Below are 16,751 nucleotides of genomic sequence, written 5' to 3'. Positions count from 1 at the left end.
TCGCAGGCGACGTGGTTCATTGTTGTAGCGTTCACATATAACTAGGATATGCTCCACATCCTCCACAGTTCCACACACAGAGCAGTTGGGGATGGCCCCTTTCCCAGTCTTGTGTAGAATCCGGCCACCGCAGGGGACATTTAGTCGAAATCGAGGCTGCAGTACCTCAATGGGCCGGGACAACGATGCAGGAACCACAACGATGTTGTTCGGGTCGTGTAATAGACGCGGCGCGTTGGTAATACAAATCCTTGCGGAGTGCAGAAGACATGGAACAAAACACAACTCACTTGTGCTTGTCCGCGTCAGTTGTGTTTTGTCCCGTCTCTTTTGCACTCAGCATTGATTTGTCTGGGTCTATCTTGTAGGATCACGACGGGATACCAACCTTTCGTGGACGACTCATATTGACTACATTGTTGAAAAGGCAAATCGTACTCTAGGGTATTTTAATCGGCATCTCTCTCCCGCTGTTTCCCATGCTGAACGCTTGGCTTACTTCACACTTGTTCGTGTCCAGTTGGAGTACGCTTCAGCTGTGTGGGATCCCTCAACGGCTTGCCTCATCCAGTAACCTGAAGTCATCCAAAATCGTGCAACCAGATTCGCCACCAACAACGAACCACCTTACGCAAGTATCCCTCTACTAAGACAACAAATTGACTTAGAATATCCAAGTGTGAGTAGCAGAATCTCTCGCTTTTCACTCTTTCATAAATTCTCTCACACTGCTACCTCCGCGATCGTACTATATCAGTCCTCATCATATCGGATCTCATCCCATCTCGATCATGCATTGGTTCGTTTTAAGTGTAACCTTCAACTCTTCCTTGTCGAATTCATTCTTTGCTAAGACGTCCACCGGATGGAGCAACCTCCCATCTGATATTGCAACCATCACTGTCACTCCCAGCTTTCCGGCTCCATATTAAACACCACTTAATATTTCATTAAAAACTCGATAACTCACTGAATTTCTGTTATTTTTCTCTTTGTGTGCCGTTGCATTTGTTTACACTTGAGCTATACTAGTTTAGGTTTTTTTCTTCTAAAAGTGTATTTATCTTGTGACAATGTATCACTCCTTTTTTTCTTGTTTGTTATTCGCCTGATATATCTCCTCCCATGTAACGCCCTCTCCGGGGTCCCTTGGGAGTCAGTAAATTGACTGATTTAGTAATTAATTGAAGAGGGATGATGCATTATCAGGGGCCCGACACGGGCACTCGCTGGCTTTTCGTCAACAGCCATCCTTGACACCAGGGGGCTTAATTGCTAACAGGTCCAGCGAACTATCGAGGAGGAGCACTTGTCAAGACGGCGAAGTGATATGCGGTTACGTGAGTCTAGTCAGTCCTTCTGCCCTGTAGTGTTCTTCGTATATGCTTCTCCATAACCAACACGCTCTTCTAGTGTTGTCAATAAGTTGCAATGAAAAATAATAAAATAATATTTTTCTTCAGTATCACAAATGAAATAAGAACGAAAACTATATGTCTCGCTGTCTCGTTCCTTCTTCTGTTGTCGCCTGGCCAAGGGATAAGAACGAAAACGCAGAAAAAGAAGTTCCGCCAGTTTTTTTTTTTTGTTTTTGTTACTGCGTTCCCTGTTTTTCCTTGTTCTAGAAACTACTAGTGGCGCCGCCACATAAAGCACTGCTGTCACACTTGTGTACTCTATTCTGTTTGTGTGAGGGGACAGGAAGGCGCAGGGAAATGGCGTTGACGAGATTTTGGCAAGCGAAAGTTGGGCTGCACGACATCGATCAGAATGTGCTTTGGTCTTGTGGTTGTAATTTCGCCATGGTCGAGCTCTACTAATCTGTTCTCTGGTAGACGAAATGAAGTTCGTGCAATTCTGTACCAAGTGATATAATATTTATTCGTATGTTTTCCTTTTTCTTGCATAGGTGCAACTGGTGTCATTGATGCTCGATGTCCAGGAACTTCAGTAACATCGGCACCACGGGACCACCAGTACAGGACAGGCCAGAAATTAGATCCTGAAAGAGAACACGTTAAACGGTGCTTCACCATTTTTCCTCTAGCCCGATTTTTATGGAAAGAAATTGCCTGTTGGCTGAGTAGAACATAACTCTTCATGAAGCAAAAAACATGTACCCCGCCTCTCGACGCTTGTTCAGTTTATTTCCAGTGCAAAGGGGAATTCTTTTATTAATGTTCTTCATTGTGGTTCTCCTACCCAAAATGGCTGTGTGGTTATTCCAATCAGCTTTGAGTCAGCAGTTGGTTCGCGTGGTTCCTGTCCTTATCCCATGCTGTATTAATTATTCAGTATGTACTGTTACCAACTGCCCCGCCTGTCGATGCGAGTATACGAGTTTTTTGTCACACGTATTCGCTCCGCGTCACTCAGTTTCTCCGTCCTTCCATATCGATGACTGCAGATTACTGTTATAGTGGCATTCCTGTATTCAATGAGAGCACACAACAGCAGCAACCCATCTGATAGCATCTGACACGCATACAAGACACAGGCGATGACTTCAGGAGGGTCCTCACCGCGTCCAGTCAGCCCGATTTTCACCTTAGAAATTATACACTGTTAAAGACGAACTTCACCACATAACACGCCTGAACGATTTACCTTAGTTCGCTGTAGATGATGTATGTATATGATGATGTACGTAAATGTTGACTATGGATATGTACATGTGAGTGCTTGCTTGCTCGTGCATAATAGTGTATTAAATTAAGAACTCAACAGAACACAATCCTGGCCAACCTTCATCCCGAATGATGCCGTTCTCTCCCCTGATTAGTTGAAAACGGGACGCGTACGCCTTTTTGCGATACTTACACAGTTATGGTATTTGTCACAAAAAGGTGCACACCCCATGGGTTTCACAATTCAGGAGTGATGCCGGTATCATTCTGCGCAATGGCTGGCCTTCAGCATGTTTTGTGCTACCTGTCGTACGAGTGTATAGCATGAAAAAAAAAAGTGGGACCTGCTCATCGTCGCGCTGCTTTTTGGAGTCTTCGTGTTGCAAACAATGCGGTTTGCACAACAATGACGGATGTACATCGACGCCTTTGTTTTTACAATGACCAGGTATGAACAGAAAATAATACATAAATTACGTCATGCTAAAATGTGTCCCTGAAATTCTGGTATCTCTGCACAAAGCGGCGGCAGTGGGGATTCCAAACATAACTGTACAAGTGGCACAGCTTTGAAACGAGTGTTGGGCTCACCTCGAGAGCAGTTTGATTTTCCACCTTCATGATAGCCTCTCTTGTGGAGTAGATTATCGCGGCTGCTAAAACTGGAACGAGGAAAGCTTCAGCGAAAAAAAGTTAACAAGGTTCGATGCACTCTATTAATTGGATATTAGTGGTGACTGCACAACATACACACAACCAAAATGGTTTTGCCCTTTATTCTGTAAGTATGTTGTGCAGTCAGATAGACCTTCCTCAGAGAGCAGAGCTTGATCCTATCCTATATTAATGTGTTTTCTCCCCTCCTCAAGTTTATAAGAAGGCGGCCATTGCAGGGCACTCTGTCGCATTGCAGTGGATCCCTGGACATGTCGGCGTCAGCGGCAATGAAGACGCAGACAAGAAGAGCCGCCTTGAGCGCCCATCAGCACGCAGCTTTTCCCCCGATAATGATGTCGTCGGGCGACCGAAGACATCTCCTTTCGGCACTCACCGGCCCCAAGATGCAGGCTCAGTGGCAACACGACATAGCTCACTCCCTTCTCTCGGATGTAGACCCCACGCTTTCTCTCGTACTTCCTCCGCGACTACCGCTCCCTTTACTGCTCTCTTCCACCGCATGAGGCTCAACGTTGCCGTTACACCTGCCTTTCAACACCGTCTCGGCTCCACCTCGTCTTCCCTCTGCCCCACTTGTGGAGTGCACGGCGACCTCTGCCACGTCATCCTGGCTTGTGGGCAATATCACCACGAGCGTGCACTAATGAAAGTCTCTATGCAACGCATTGACAAGCGGCCGTTCAACCTCGCGAAAATCCTCGGACCGTGGTCGAACGCTGCCCACCAGATGCAAGGCCTTCGCCTTCTTGCGGAATACTTGTGCTCCTCCGGTCTGGTGACGGCTGTCTGAAAGCCCCCATCATCATACCCTCATCCTTTCCCAACGCGGAATAGGGCAGTGTACCGCCTGAGCGGCGGTGAATCGCCCACCCCATCATCATCCAATGTATGTGTGTGTCCCCTCCTCTAGGCTAATAGCCTACGTTTTGAATGAATTTTTCCTACTTTCTTTGTTGGAAGATACCCTGTGTCAGCGGTGCAGCTGGATACAAAAGATCTGGTCTAAAAAGATCTCATTTTGCAAAGATGTTTGATGTTGATGTTTGACGTTTTTTAGCCCAATAACATCAGAGGTCATAGCACTTTGCAAAGAGATGCTGTAAACTATTTCTCAGTTCCTTGCTGTAGAGTGCGGGGTACAGCAAGAAGCCTCTTTTGGAATTACTTTGACAAAGAATAACTACCTGGTATAATGTGAAGAGAGTCGTAGGCCAATATTCTGTCCCACACTTCAAATACTTCTTCCACGGGAAGAGATCCCGTAAAACAGCCCATCAGCAACTTTATGGCCGCAGGCAGTCTGAAGAGAGAAGCGTTTTCAAGTGAATCAGAGACTTAAATAACCAAAGCAGCGATCTCATAGTGAAAGTGCTGTATAAAAGGAAAGCAGAGATAGTTTCGAAATAAGGTATTTCCCAAGCTCTCCGAAGGGCGAATTGTGAATTATTTTGCATCACGTTCGCGCTGTATCACGACAGTCGTTTGAGCCGCCATGGACTACCATGTATCGATGCTTTGACTTTGGATTTTTCAATATAACTGGGTTCCAGAATTTCAAAGAAATTACCCATAATAACTGTTCGGTGCCCACGCTATCTCACTCTTGCGTAGTCATAAACTGTGAACTAATGATAAATCTGTTTATCCGTAAGTGTTACCTCTTGCGACTGTCGGTTTGTTACCGTTGCGGAAACTCTTCGAAGAGTTCGATGAGCAAAGCTGCTTGTTGTACAGCATCCATTCCTGCCGTTACTACAGACTCTTTTGTAGTTACAACAAGACCGACTGTTGTAACGACAGAACAGTCTGTCATGACGACAAGCGTGTACGTCACACGACAAAAGCGCTTGTCGTCACGACAGGCGCTCCTGTTGTAACTACAGACTTTTTTGTAGTTACGGCAAAAGTTCTGTCATGACGACAGAAATTTTTGTAGTGACGACAGAAGTGCCTGTCGTACGACAAAAAATCCTGTTGTAACGAAAGACAATCCTGTTATCACGACAGAAATTGCTGTCGTGTTTTTCGATCGGGCAACGAACGAAGGTTTGTCTAAATCATTGAGACTATTCCAATGTAGTCCACCACGATTATCGCTCGCCGATTGATTTGGCTCCACCGCTCCTATTATTGTCCATTAACACTGACATCGTGGATTAGCACATGGACCAGGCAAATGATCACGTGCATCATGTAAAACCAACGCGATAAAACACAGACTACGGGTATTGGACTATTCAGTCCTGACCCTGTCCTGACTGACAACTCCATGGTTTTCTATTCATCTTTCATCATCTATCACTCATTCTGTTCATCTAATCTGAATAGCAACGCAGATTTCAGGTAACGTACGCTATCAATTCGATTCTATTTTCTCTTGCAGATATCATGATTACCCGATTCGGTTTTGATTCGGAGGTGACTCGTCGCAATTTGATCACAATTTCGTATGATTATGCCTTTTGCACGCAAACTTCAATATCAGATTGTGCGAGAGTTAAATACGCAAAACTGCAGTACAAGCAGGCTTACAGTGTTATGTTTTTAGAAGCCAGCGCAGCCAAGAGATCTGGTTCCCTGCATTGCAGCAGCCGTTCGAAGGTCAGCATCAGGGACAGTATACTCTGAGATTGTTTTGGACAAATAGAATTCAAATTAGAGAGGTATGTTCATCGTAGTGAAGCAGATGGGCAAACAACAACAACGGATAAATTGATGATGATTAATGGGAAAATTCGCCACATGAGGTGCGGCCAACTACCCCAAGGCACAATGGATGGAATGAGATGTGACATCATGATGAGAGGATGAGTGATGCTGAAGGGAGTGGTCGACAGTCAGCGGAGTACGAATGTCAACATTGTGGTTGACGAAAACATCAACAAAATGCAATGCAAAAACACAACACACAAAACCACATATCACACATGGGTACGCAGGTACATCATAGAATAGACATGAGCCAGATGTCACAGAGAAAGACCAGGAAATACTGTACAGCACGACGATGTTCGATCATGTTAGACAAGGGTCGAGGATGGTTGTCAATATAAGTGGTGCGGCAGCGATCGATTGCAGGTGACTCTGAAGTGCTGCTCTTTGGGAGTTAGAAAGATGGCAGTCGAGAAGGACATGCTTGATATCTGCCGAAACGGCACAGCGAGAGCAGAGCATGGCGTCGGAGAGGCCGAGAAGATACTTGAAATGGGGTGTGTACGCAACCCCGAGACGCAGCCTATGCATCAGCGATGCAAAATAGCGAGCCACGCAGGAGGGCATGGTGAAACATAGGTCAGGACCCACCTGTCGCATTAGAGTTCTTGAACGTCACGAGACCATTGCGCATGCGCGAGAGCCCGCACCATACCATTAAGGAAGGTCCTCCTGTCGCCTTGGGGAGGACAGTCGCCATGTTTGATCGGGAATGGTACGCAGTTGCCTCAGCCCTGTCAGCTTCTTCATTCCCGCGGATGACGCAGTGTGCAGAATTCCACTGGAAGTAGGCAGAGTGCCTGCTCATCTCAAGACGGCTTAGTTCCTGAAGTATTTCCACAACCACTGGCTCCAGCGATCCACGAATACCCATGTTCGCTATACACTAAAGAGCTGTGAGTTTTTGTGAAAATCCAAAGAATACAAGAGCTGTGAAACAGCTGTGATAAGAGGCGGCGTCGACAAGCTTGATTCTTGAGGACGTAACCTTCCCCGAAGCTCGTACCCCAATCTGCTGCGAAGTTTCCCGTCGCCCTCCTCGACCATTCTTACCCTCTGCAGTACGCCGCTCGGTGTTTGACCACCTCCATTCTGCTGCGCACCCCGGTATCCGGGCCACGCAACAGCTAATTTCTTCCCGTTACGTCTGGCCTGGTATGCGCTGCGACGTCAAGCGCTGGGTTCGCTCCCGTCAGGCTTGCCAGAAGTCCAAAGTCACCCGGCACACGACTTCGAACCCTGGTCGATTCCTTGAACCGGACATCCGTTTCGCGCACATACATCTTGACCTCGTCGGCCCACTGCCTCCATCAAACGGATTCCGCTATGTCCTCACGATGATCGACAGGTTCTCTCGATGGCCGGAGGCCACGCCTATTGTTGACATCTCCGCTAGTACGGTAGCAGCTGCCTTCGTGCAGACATGGGTCGCCCGATTCGGCGCGCCCGCTACCATTACAACGGATTGAGGCAGGCAGTTCGAGTCCCGTCTCTTTGCCGAGCTCTCCGCCCTGCTGGGCAGACACAAGACCCGTACCACGGGATACCACCCCCAAGCTAACGGAATGGTAGAGCAACTCCACCAAAGCCTTAGGACTTCCCTCAAAGCCACTACCCCATTCCCTTGGACAGAAGCTCTGCCTCTCATACTGCTGTCGCTACGAACAACCATCAAGCAGGACCTCCAATCTACCCCTGCTGAACTTGTCTACGGGACCACGCTCCGTATTCCCGGCGCCTTCTTCCCACCTGCTGCCCCGACTACTCCAGTGGACATAACTTCCTATGTCGGGCGACTACGGTCCTGCCTCGCCGACCTCCAGCCCCGTTCCCCCCGATCTAGTGCCCGCCCGTCTTACCAGCACCCTCTCCTGCAGACGGCTACCCACGTCTTTGTCAGACACGACGGGGTGCTCAAGCCCCTCCAGGCCCCGTACGACGGACCCTTTCTGGTCGTGTCCCGTGGCCCCAAGCACTTCACAGTCCAAAATAGCCAACCGCACGGAAACGGTCTCGCTCGACCGACTCAAATCGGCTTTCCTGGACGACGAAGTCGACGCGTCCCGGCTCCTACCACAGACTGTTGATTCCCCAATCCTCCCCAGTACTTCCCCCCGCCACACCCCTCAACGACGTGTCCGCAGGGCCTCTCCGCTCCTTCATCTCATCAACCGCTACGCTGAGGGGGGAGCCACGTAGCAGCCCCAGCGGTGCTATCATCATCCTGGTTCAACATCTCGCGCCCGCGTACACTCTTAAAAATGATGGTGGTGGTGGTGATGGTGAAAGGGCTTGCCGTTGTCGGCCTCACGTATGTGGGCAACGTCACGACTGACGCCCTGGGGGAATGTGCGTCCTGGGCCGACTTCTAAGAGAACTGTGCCGACATATGTCTGAGAGCTCTTAAAAATGAACTTCACCACATAGCACGCTCCTAGCCAACCATCATCCTGAATGACAACGTTCTCGCCCCTGATTTGTTGAAAACGTGAGGAGGAGCCTATTTTGTGGCCATTATGCACGGCACAAAATAGGCTCCTCCTCCCGTTTTCAACAAATCTAGGGCGAGAACGTTGTCATTCGGGGTGATGGTTGGCTGGGAGCGTGCTATGTGGTGAAGTTCATTTTTAAGAGTGTAGCCGCGGAAAATAAATCAGTTGGGCTCTCGCCGTCAAACCAGCCGGTTCGCTTTGTCTCTCCTTGAGTTCCAACAATATCACCCAGCAGCTGATACCGACGGATGGAATGCGCTTGAAGGGGAACAAAAAGGCATGGAACTCCGCAGTTGTGGTGGATGTGCGGTGCGAGAGACGGTATACAGATGAGCAGCACAAGAAGATTCACATACTTGACTGTATAGCAGCACTTGAACGTGGCGTAGAGGGGGTTAATAAGATCTGTTTTCCGCTCATATACGCCAAAACGGACTGGAAACACATTGCAGAGCTACTCTGTGTTCTCGATCTCAGCCTTCCAGCAATGTTCTGTGGAACTTCAGATTATTCCCTGCACGTGGCTGATGTCATGCCATGCTTCGTCAGAGAGCGCTCCACTACTCTCCGTTGATTTGGGGCAAAGGGAACAAGAATGTCTATGTAAACGATAGGCAACCTCATACGCAAGGTAGATGCAGCCCCACGATGCAGCCCCCCGTGTGGACAAGTGTTATCGTGCGTGTACTGGAATCAAAGATGCTCCCCTGAAACACCACCCCTGCAGCTGAAAGATGCCGTCACTGTACAGATGGAAGGCACCCGGTCGTTTAATACGCCGAAAGCGAAGCCGCGAATTGAAATGGACACTGTTGACAAGTGAACATCGTCCTTTCTGGTGGGGTGTTGTGTTTGTTTGCCGAAGTTATCGACTTTTTTGTGCCACACTCCATAAAAACTTCGTGCAATGAGAGCTCTCGAGAGTGGTGATATCATGTTCGACATCGGGTAAGCGCACCGCCATACCCTCTCGATGAGTCAGTGACAACTGAGGCGCACGTTACCGTTCTTCTCTGGTTCTAACATAACCGTGGGACTCCACGATAAGGTAGAGTGCACGCGACACCTGCTGGACTCCTGCTGGACACCAAGGAAGGTTGGAGTACTTTGCTGCGGATGGGCCAGAGGTATGACGGATGCCAAAGCATCTTTGACGTTGCGAAACGGAGCCATCGTAGGACCAAACAATGAGTGACCTAAGCAGTCCTGCAGGAGTTCCTTCACGAGAAAGCACGCCGCTCTTGTGGGGACGAGCCCGTGATGAGCAGCTCATGAATGTGAGTCATTGTGGACGGTATTCCACGGGGTACGGAGTCAACCTCTGGAACGTCTATGCCTAATTCCTGAGCCCGAATGTCATGCGCAGGACCACTAACGGGTCAAAGGGGTAGCTATAACCGTCTTTTGTATATCGTCAGCCGCGAAGGGATCACCATTTTATCGCATTCTCACGGAAGCCTGAAGCACGGTTAGCTTGCTTGTGTTTGTTTGTTTGATTTGTTTCTTTGTTTGCGTTTGTGAGGGAGAGAGACGGGTGTGTATAAAATGTGCAGGTTGTGCATATGGCGATGTGCATAGCTATGTTACCGAACCAAGCGACGCGACATCTGCCCACACAAACACACACATCACACACATAAAGAGACGGTGATACAGCATACGGACAACTCCCGTCCCTACAGAAACTTCATCGTGGGCCTTGCATATGAGGACATCGATTGATCTGCGATGTCCTCGCAACTCAGTCCTATCGCGCATGTGTGGCACACCTCCGGGCAACGCGAGGGACAACATCTGCCACTTGCAAGGAGCGTGTCAGCGTTACGCGGAGGACGGTGTAGGAGTGGGTCCCACTGCCCCAGGGGTTGCCGGGCGATCTAGTTTGAAGAATGGCTGTAGGTCGGGGAGCAAGTAATGCTGTTTGTAAGGCATGATGTTTCTTGTGTATACTACTACAGGCATACACACAAGAAGAAAAAACGCTAAATAAATGATTGCATTCTGCAAGGTTACGGAAACTCAGTAGTAGCGTAAACAGGAGCGTAAGAAAATATATCTGGGGGAGGGGGGATATATTTCTTAGAACAAAGAAAAAAAGGGGGAAAGGTCAGCCAAACGGGACGTCTGCTTGCTATTCCGCAAAGAAAAAATAAAAATAAATAAGAGATGAATAAAATAAATAAAAAGAAGAGACTTAGGAAGTAAAGGATGAACTAACAAACGGTGAAAGAAGGATGACATGGATTAAAGAAAAAGATGACTCTAATAAAAAGATGAGGTTAATACGTTGAGGGTGAGAGTGGGGCACTGAAGAATGAGATGGCACGATTTGAGTTCACAAGCTGTTCATGACACCTGTGTCGCTCAGGAACGTCAAAACTGCTTTGGTGTGGGATGTCGTACTGGACCGAGAAAAGTGGCCAGAGGAAAGTCTGTCCACCCCAGCTCGAGTAGGCGTCATCTGAGAGTGGCTCGAGGGGTGTCGAATCTGTGACAGTCGAGGAGATGATGTGGAATATCAGCTTCAACAGCGCAAGCGTGGCATTTGGGTGAGTGGAGAAGACCCATTTTAGAGAGAAGCGGAGGTGTCCTGGCTATATTAAGCCGTAGTCGGTGTAGGATGGACGCTTCTCGACGCGAGCAGAGGTGTGTAGCAACGAAATCCATCGACGGGTCGATGGACCGGAGATGACCGTTCAGTCGGGCAGCGCCCTCTTGAAACTGCCAAGTGCCGCTGTGGCAAATTCGGCGTATCTGTAATCGACATGCTGAGGCTGAAAGTGGTAGTCAACAGTTATTGAAGGTGACGTCCCCATGTGCCCGACGTGCTAAGGCGTCTGCGCGGGTGTTTCCGTGCAGGCCGATGTGAGTGGGTACCCATTGGAAACACAGGCTATGACCCGTGTATATAAGTCGGTTGTATGTTGCGACTGTCATGGTGTCTAGGCCGCCGATTGTTCTGGTACAATAATTTGCCAGAATTTCTAGCTCCGGCTTACTGTTCGTGAACACAGTCCACGCGCAAGGCGCTGATCCCGCAATGTGATTCAACGCGGTCAGTATGGCGAAGAGCCCGGACTCGGTAGCTGACGTTTCGTAGGGGATGATGATGATAGGAAAAAAATGGAGATGTGAGCCGGCTCACTGCAGGACAAGCTACTCCAGGTCTAGTAGAGAAAAAAAGAAGAACAAAAAAACGTCTAAAAAGACGAGAGGAGCTCTGCTCTTAACGAAGGTGATGAGTGAGCGCTGTGCACCCTGACGATGAATCGTAGGCCATTCGCACAGCACTTTCACGACGTCAAAGGTTCGGCTATCAAGATGGTCCAGGGATATCTGAAGTTGCAAATGTGCAGTTCGAAACCGCGCACAGTCGAGAAGAATGTGTTCCGAATCTTCACGCACACCACACGTTGAACACAACGACGAAGGATGGGCGCATATCTTGAACAGAAATGCGTTGGCCAATGAGACATTGAGACGGAGTTTGTGAAGCAAAGCTTCGAGCGGCCGGGACATCCGCGGAGGGATTCGGTAAGACTCGTCCGGGCCAATTCTGCACAGCAGCGACGTCGGCTCTGCGTAATTTGACCACTGACTCCGAACTGAACGACGCTGGATGACGCACAACATACGTTTCGCATCCTCAGAGGTGAAATATATCTTTTGCGTGGGACCTCGTTGGTGAGCATCACGTGCCTCTCTTTCAGCAGCATCATTCCCAGCAATGCCGATGTGACAGGGGATCCACTGGAGCTCGATTGTGTGCCCTTTTGCGACAGCGGCATTATACGATAAGATGATGTCGTACACTATGACCACAAGGCCACTGGAGGCCACAGGTGCGCGTAGCGCTTGAAGGCAGCTCTTAGAATCAGGAAGGATTGACCAGTCACCATGTGTTGCTTGGTCGACAATGTTCCCTCGGGGAGATTCTACGCCACTTCGAGGTTCTCATGTGGGATATAAAAAGGCTGCTGTTGATCCGCCTTGAGACACTGATCCATTGGTGTACACCGATGGATCAGTGTCTCAAGCTCAGCTTACTCTCAACGACTCCCGGTAGGGAGTCGTTGAGAGTAAGCTGAGCTAGGTTGTTACAGTGTAATTTGATGAGCAACAACAGGAGGTACAGAGTTTTTCTTCAGAAGACCAGGAATGTTGTCACGTACAGGAGGCCTGCGAAGATTCCACATTGGCGTGGCATAGGAACGCACTGTTGGTGTGGTGGGGAGACACACATTCAGGTGGTCAACAGCAATGCCAAAGCTAGAGTCCGAACAATCAATATCGATGAGCCGAAGATAATGGTAGGGGTTCTGTGTGAGGTACCGCGCATAAATCCGGAGTGTGGGATGTTACGTGAGGTACGTACTTTATAATGTGGGCTAGCGGTTTGAAGGAGCGTGTATACACCGCCGTGTAGGGTAAGGTGGGGCAAGATGAGACACGGGGCAAGATGCGACATTTTCTGCTCGACGCCTACTGTCTCAGAGACGCGTTGCTCCATGCGCTTGCAACTTTAGTCATAGGTAGCTCTGCATGTCCGCTTTGTTGTACGTGAGAATTGTCCGGATTGGTGTTTGCGTTGAAGAAGAAAAAAACGGTTACTTCTGGAATGTAAAGACCCGCAAAGAAGGCGCGATTTTTCTGTAGTGCTTTTTTTTGTCAGCTGTGCAGTAGCGTGTCGCAGGCTTATTCGGTCAATGTAAGTACAACATCCTATTTTTGATTCATTCACCTATATATATGCAAAATATGGGCACTCTTGGTTATCCGGTGTTTAACACAAAAATTAATGCATCCGATGGTATGCACGGGGCATGACGCGACAACTTAATGTAATTTAAATGTTTTATGCAATGTGTTTATGCAATTTAAATTTAATGAAATTTAGAGAAAGTCAACTATTGGGTGGTTTTATGCTTGTTCCTCAGAGATTCCTGTTTTTGCATATTGTCTAGGATTCTCCAGCAAATTTTCCTCTTTCCTAGGATATTTCCAGCAAAGCAGAAGCGCACTCGAAAGCGAATGGCCAGCGACACACCAGACTGGCGGTGCCTTGTTTCCAAAGGACGGTGAAGGGAAATAGCACCAAGTTCTGTGTGGATTTTATTACACATCATGTGGGCGGTGGGCTCAAGGGGACTGTGTTGGCGCTTGGATTGCAAGAACTAATTTGTATAGTTCATTACCATGGCGTGCCTCATCTTGCCCTACGCGATGCCTTGTGGCGGCCCGTGGACGAAGATGACAACGACGTGCCTCTGCTGGCGCGCGCCACTTCGCCTGCCAGCCAGTTCTACCGGCACCGTCCTAGCGTTAGGCCGCGACCATCTGCCCGCTGGAACATTCCATCATCGCCGGTCAGGACTCATGTAGGGCGCCTCCTCTACATTTGGTGACCCGGCGCATTTGTGCGCGACACCACCTCCTCTACATTTAGTGACCCGAACAACGAACACCATGTTCGGCGTAATTGGGCCACTCAGCATCCTAAATTTTTCGGCAAACCAGCAGCGAACCGCCTTCTAGCAGGCAAGTCGCACCGGGACCACTGTTCCACCGGGGACCCGCAGGAAGACCACATCAAGCTCAGTTTACGGCCTCCACCTGCTTCATGACGGTCCTCCCCGGCACTTCTCTGGCGACAAACAGCATCCACACTCTCGTACTGGTCGCGGTACTGTCGCCCACTCAGCAACGCACTCAATGCAATCAGCAGCCACTGCACGCAATCAGCACCCACTCCGCACTCACACCTCATCACTGGAACCCGCCCGGATCGCAGCGCTCTTGTTCCCGCTATCCCGCTGCTGCTGCATCAACAGTCAGTCACAGCCGTGTGTCGAGTCGTCCTCCATCCCCGAGTCGTCCTCATTCTCCTCTTCATAGTATCGACGCGGACCTCAACCGCATGCACCGTTCCGCGTCTGAGGGGGGGGGGGGGGGAGTGATGTGGCGGCCCGTGGACGACGATGAAGACGTGCCTCTGCTGGCGCGCGGCTCTGCGCCTGCTAGCCAGTTCTACCGGCACCGTCCTAGTGTGAGGCCACGTCCATCTGCCCGCTAGGACATATCATCATCGCCGATCAGGACTCATGTAGGGGAAGACCATCTCCTCTACAGCCCCGTCTTGCCCCGAGGGTTGGGGCAAGACGAGACAATCTGCATATTTGAATTTCCCGTTCTGTGTTTATTTTAACGGGCTACGTCCGTTCGATTTACGGATCAGAAGCTCTATACCACTGAGAATGTGCCTATGGCTAGTTTTTCTCTTTTGAAAAACACGAAAAATATTCCATATTCATTGCAAATTTCTGTCTCATCTTGCTCCACCTTCCCCTATATACATCGTATATACACATAATTCCCTAAAATACCTATTGTCGATCCCGCAATGTTCGGACAAATGTCATTTTAGTAACACGTGCCAATCGGCTAGGTGAAACGTCATGCCTACTTATAAAGTCATTGCAATGTTATTAGTCCAGGCACTCAGTGGACGAGTTTACAAGCTCAGTTAGCATACTTTGAAAACAGTTCATATATATGTATAATAGCCTGAGTAAGCCAGAAGCAAACAAGTGAAAATTTGTGCGGTCATATTACAGACTATACATAAGTGTTATCAATGATATAGGAGAAACATAAATGTGAACTATGTAGTTTAACCTTACCTGCGGGTGCGAGCTGATGCTGCTGAGTTTGTGGAAGTATCGGCAATACATCTCCCGAAATACGGCGTACAGTTCAGGAACATCCGTATACATGAAACACAACGGACCCACTGAAAAAAAACACGAATAAAAAGAAAACCAGTTCGGCAAATGAAGGACACATGAACACAACAGCAATTATTTGCATTGCAAAAAGAAAAGAAAATAGGCCCCAGCATTAAAGGGGATTACGACACTTAGTCTCACGTCGTTCCAGATTAATGCAAAATGCAATTATTTGCATTGCAAAAAGAAAAGAAAATAGGCCCCAGCATTAAAGGGGTTGCGACACCTTGTCCCAGGTCATTCGAGGTCAATCCAAAATGCAATTATTTGCATTGCAAAAAGGAAAGAAAATAGGCCCTACCATTAAACGGGTTGCGACACCTCGTCTTGGGTGATTCCAGATAAATGCAAATTGCAATTATTTGCATTGCGAAAAGAAAAGAAAATAGGTCCCAGCATTAAAGGGGTTGCGACACCTCGTCTCAGTTCATTCCAGATAAATCCAAGATACAATTATTTGCATTGCAAAAAGGAAAGAAAATAAGCCATACCATTAAAGGGGTTGCGACACCTCGTCTCAGCTGATTCCAGATAAATGCAAAATGCAATTATTTGCATTGCAAAAACAAAAGAAAATAGGCCCCAGCATTAAAGGGGTTGCCACACCTCGTCTCAGGCCATTCCAGATAAATGCAAAATGCAATTAATTACATTATAAAACGAAAAGAAAATAGGTCCCAGCATTAAAGTAGCACAAAAGTCATTTTTAACACCCAGTCTTCTTCCTACAAAACTGTTAAGTAGGCTAGTAAGATGCACCATTGGCAAGTAATTTACACCACAGAGTCATAATTATCGCAGAAATTGAATTTAAAATGCGCCGCAAAAAGCGACCGTGCGCAACGGTGGTGAAGAGCAGTACCAGCCTGTGATCTGCATGGAACCTCGCGCTGACGCTATAAGGAGAACGCTCGCTGATTGGCCTAGAGAAATGCTGTCTGCTACTCCGCTGTCGTCTGCTACTCGGCTGTTCGGGCTTCTGATAAAGCCTTTCTCCTTGCTCGGTAATGCTTCGGCCGCTCCTTCTATCCCCAATTCTCCGGGAGAACTGGCAAAACAGGTTTACGGCGGCAAAGGTGCAAGGCGCTGACCCCCACTGACCGGCGAACCAGAACGAGTTCTCCTTATACCGTCATCGGTGACGCGGCATCATACCTCCTCATCCTCGTTATAGCTGGAGTAGCGAGTTAAGGGTGAATGCGCGGAGCTATGTTTATGTGAGTTTTTTTTTTCTGGGAAAGAAATTGCACACATCAAAACCTTTCGCGCTATTCGGTATAGTGACACACACACCTTCATCAGATGTCTTAATCTGAAATTTTTTTTCGATGGCCCTCTGTACTCCTTTAAGGGGGTTGAGACACCTCGTCTCAGGTCGTTCCAGATAAATGCAAAATACAATTATTTGCATTGCAACAAGAAAAGGAAATAGGCCCCAGCATTAAAGCGGTTGCGAC

At 48.4% G+C, this 16,751-nt stretch overlaps 1 protein-coding gene across 1 annotated transcript in view; it reads right to left on the bottom strand.

Moving 5' to 3' along the window:
• Positions 1-1,921: 1,921 nt before the first annotated feature.
• LOC135395871 (TBC1 domain family member 19-like) overlaps positions 1,922-16,751 on the bottom strand; it is a 66,252-nt gene continuing 51,422 nt past the window's right edge. The window contains exons 9-13 of the mRNA XM_064626959.1: positions 15,190-15,299; positions 5,838-5,929; positions 4,490-4,605; positions 3,219-3,289; positions 1,922-2,002 (exon numbers count right to left, since the gene is read on the bottom strand). Coding sequence (XP_064483029.1) covers positions 1,922-2,002; positions 3,219-3,289; positions 4,490-4,605; positions 5,838-5,929; positions 15,190-15,299 — 470 coding nt within the window. The remainder of the gene's footprint in view (positions 2,003-3,218; positions 3,290-4,489; positions 4,606-5,837; positions 5,930-15,189; positions 15,300-16,751) is intronic.

The sequence above is a fragment of the Ornithodoros turicata genome, chromosome 5 (assembly GCF_037126465.1).
Source record: "Ornithodoros turicata isolate Travis chromosome 5, ASM3712646v1, whole genome shotgun sequence".
NCBI classification, from domain to species: Eukaryota; Metazoa; Arthropoda; class Arachnida; order Ixodida; family Argasidae; genus Ornithodoros; species Ornithodoros turicata.
This window is presented reverse-complemented; position numbering and strand designations above follow the sequence as displayed.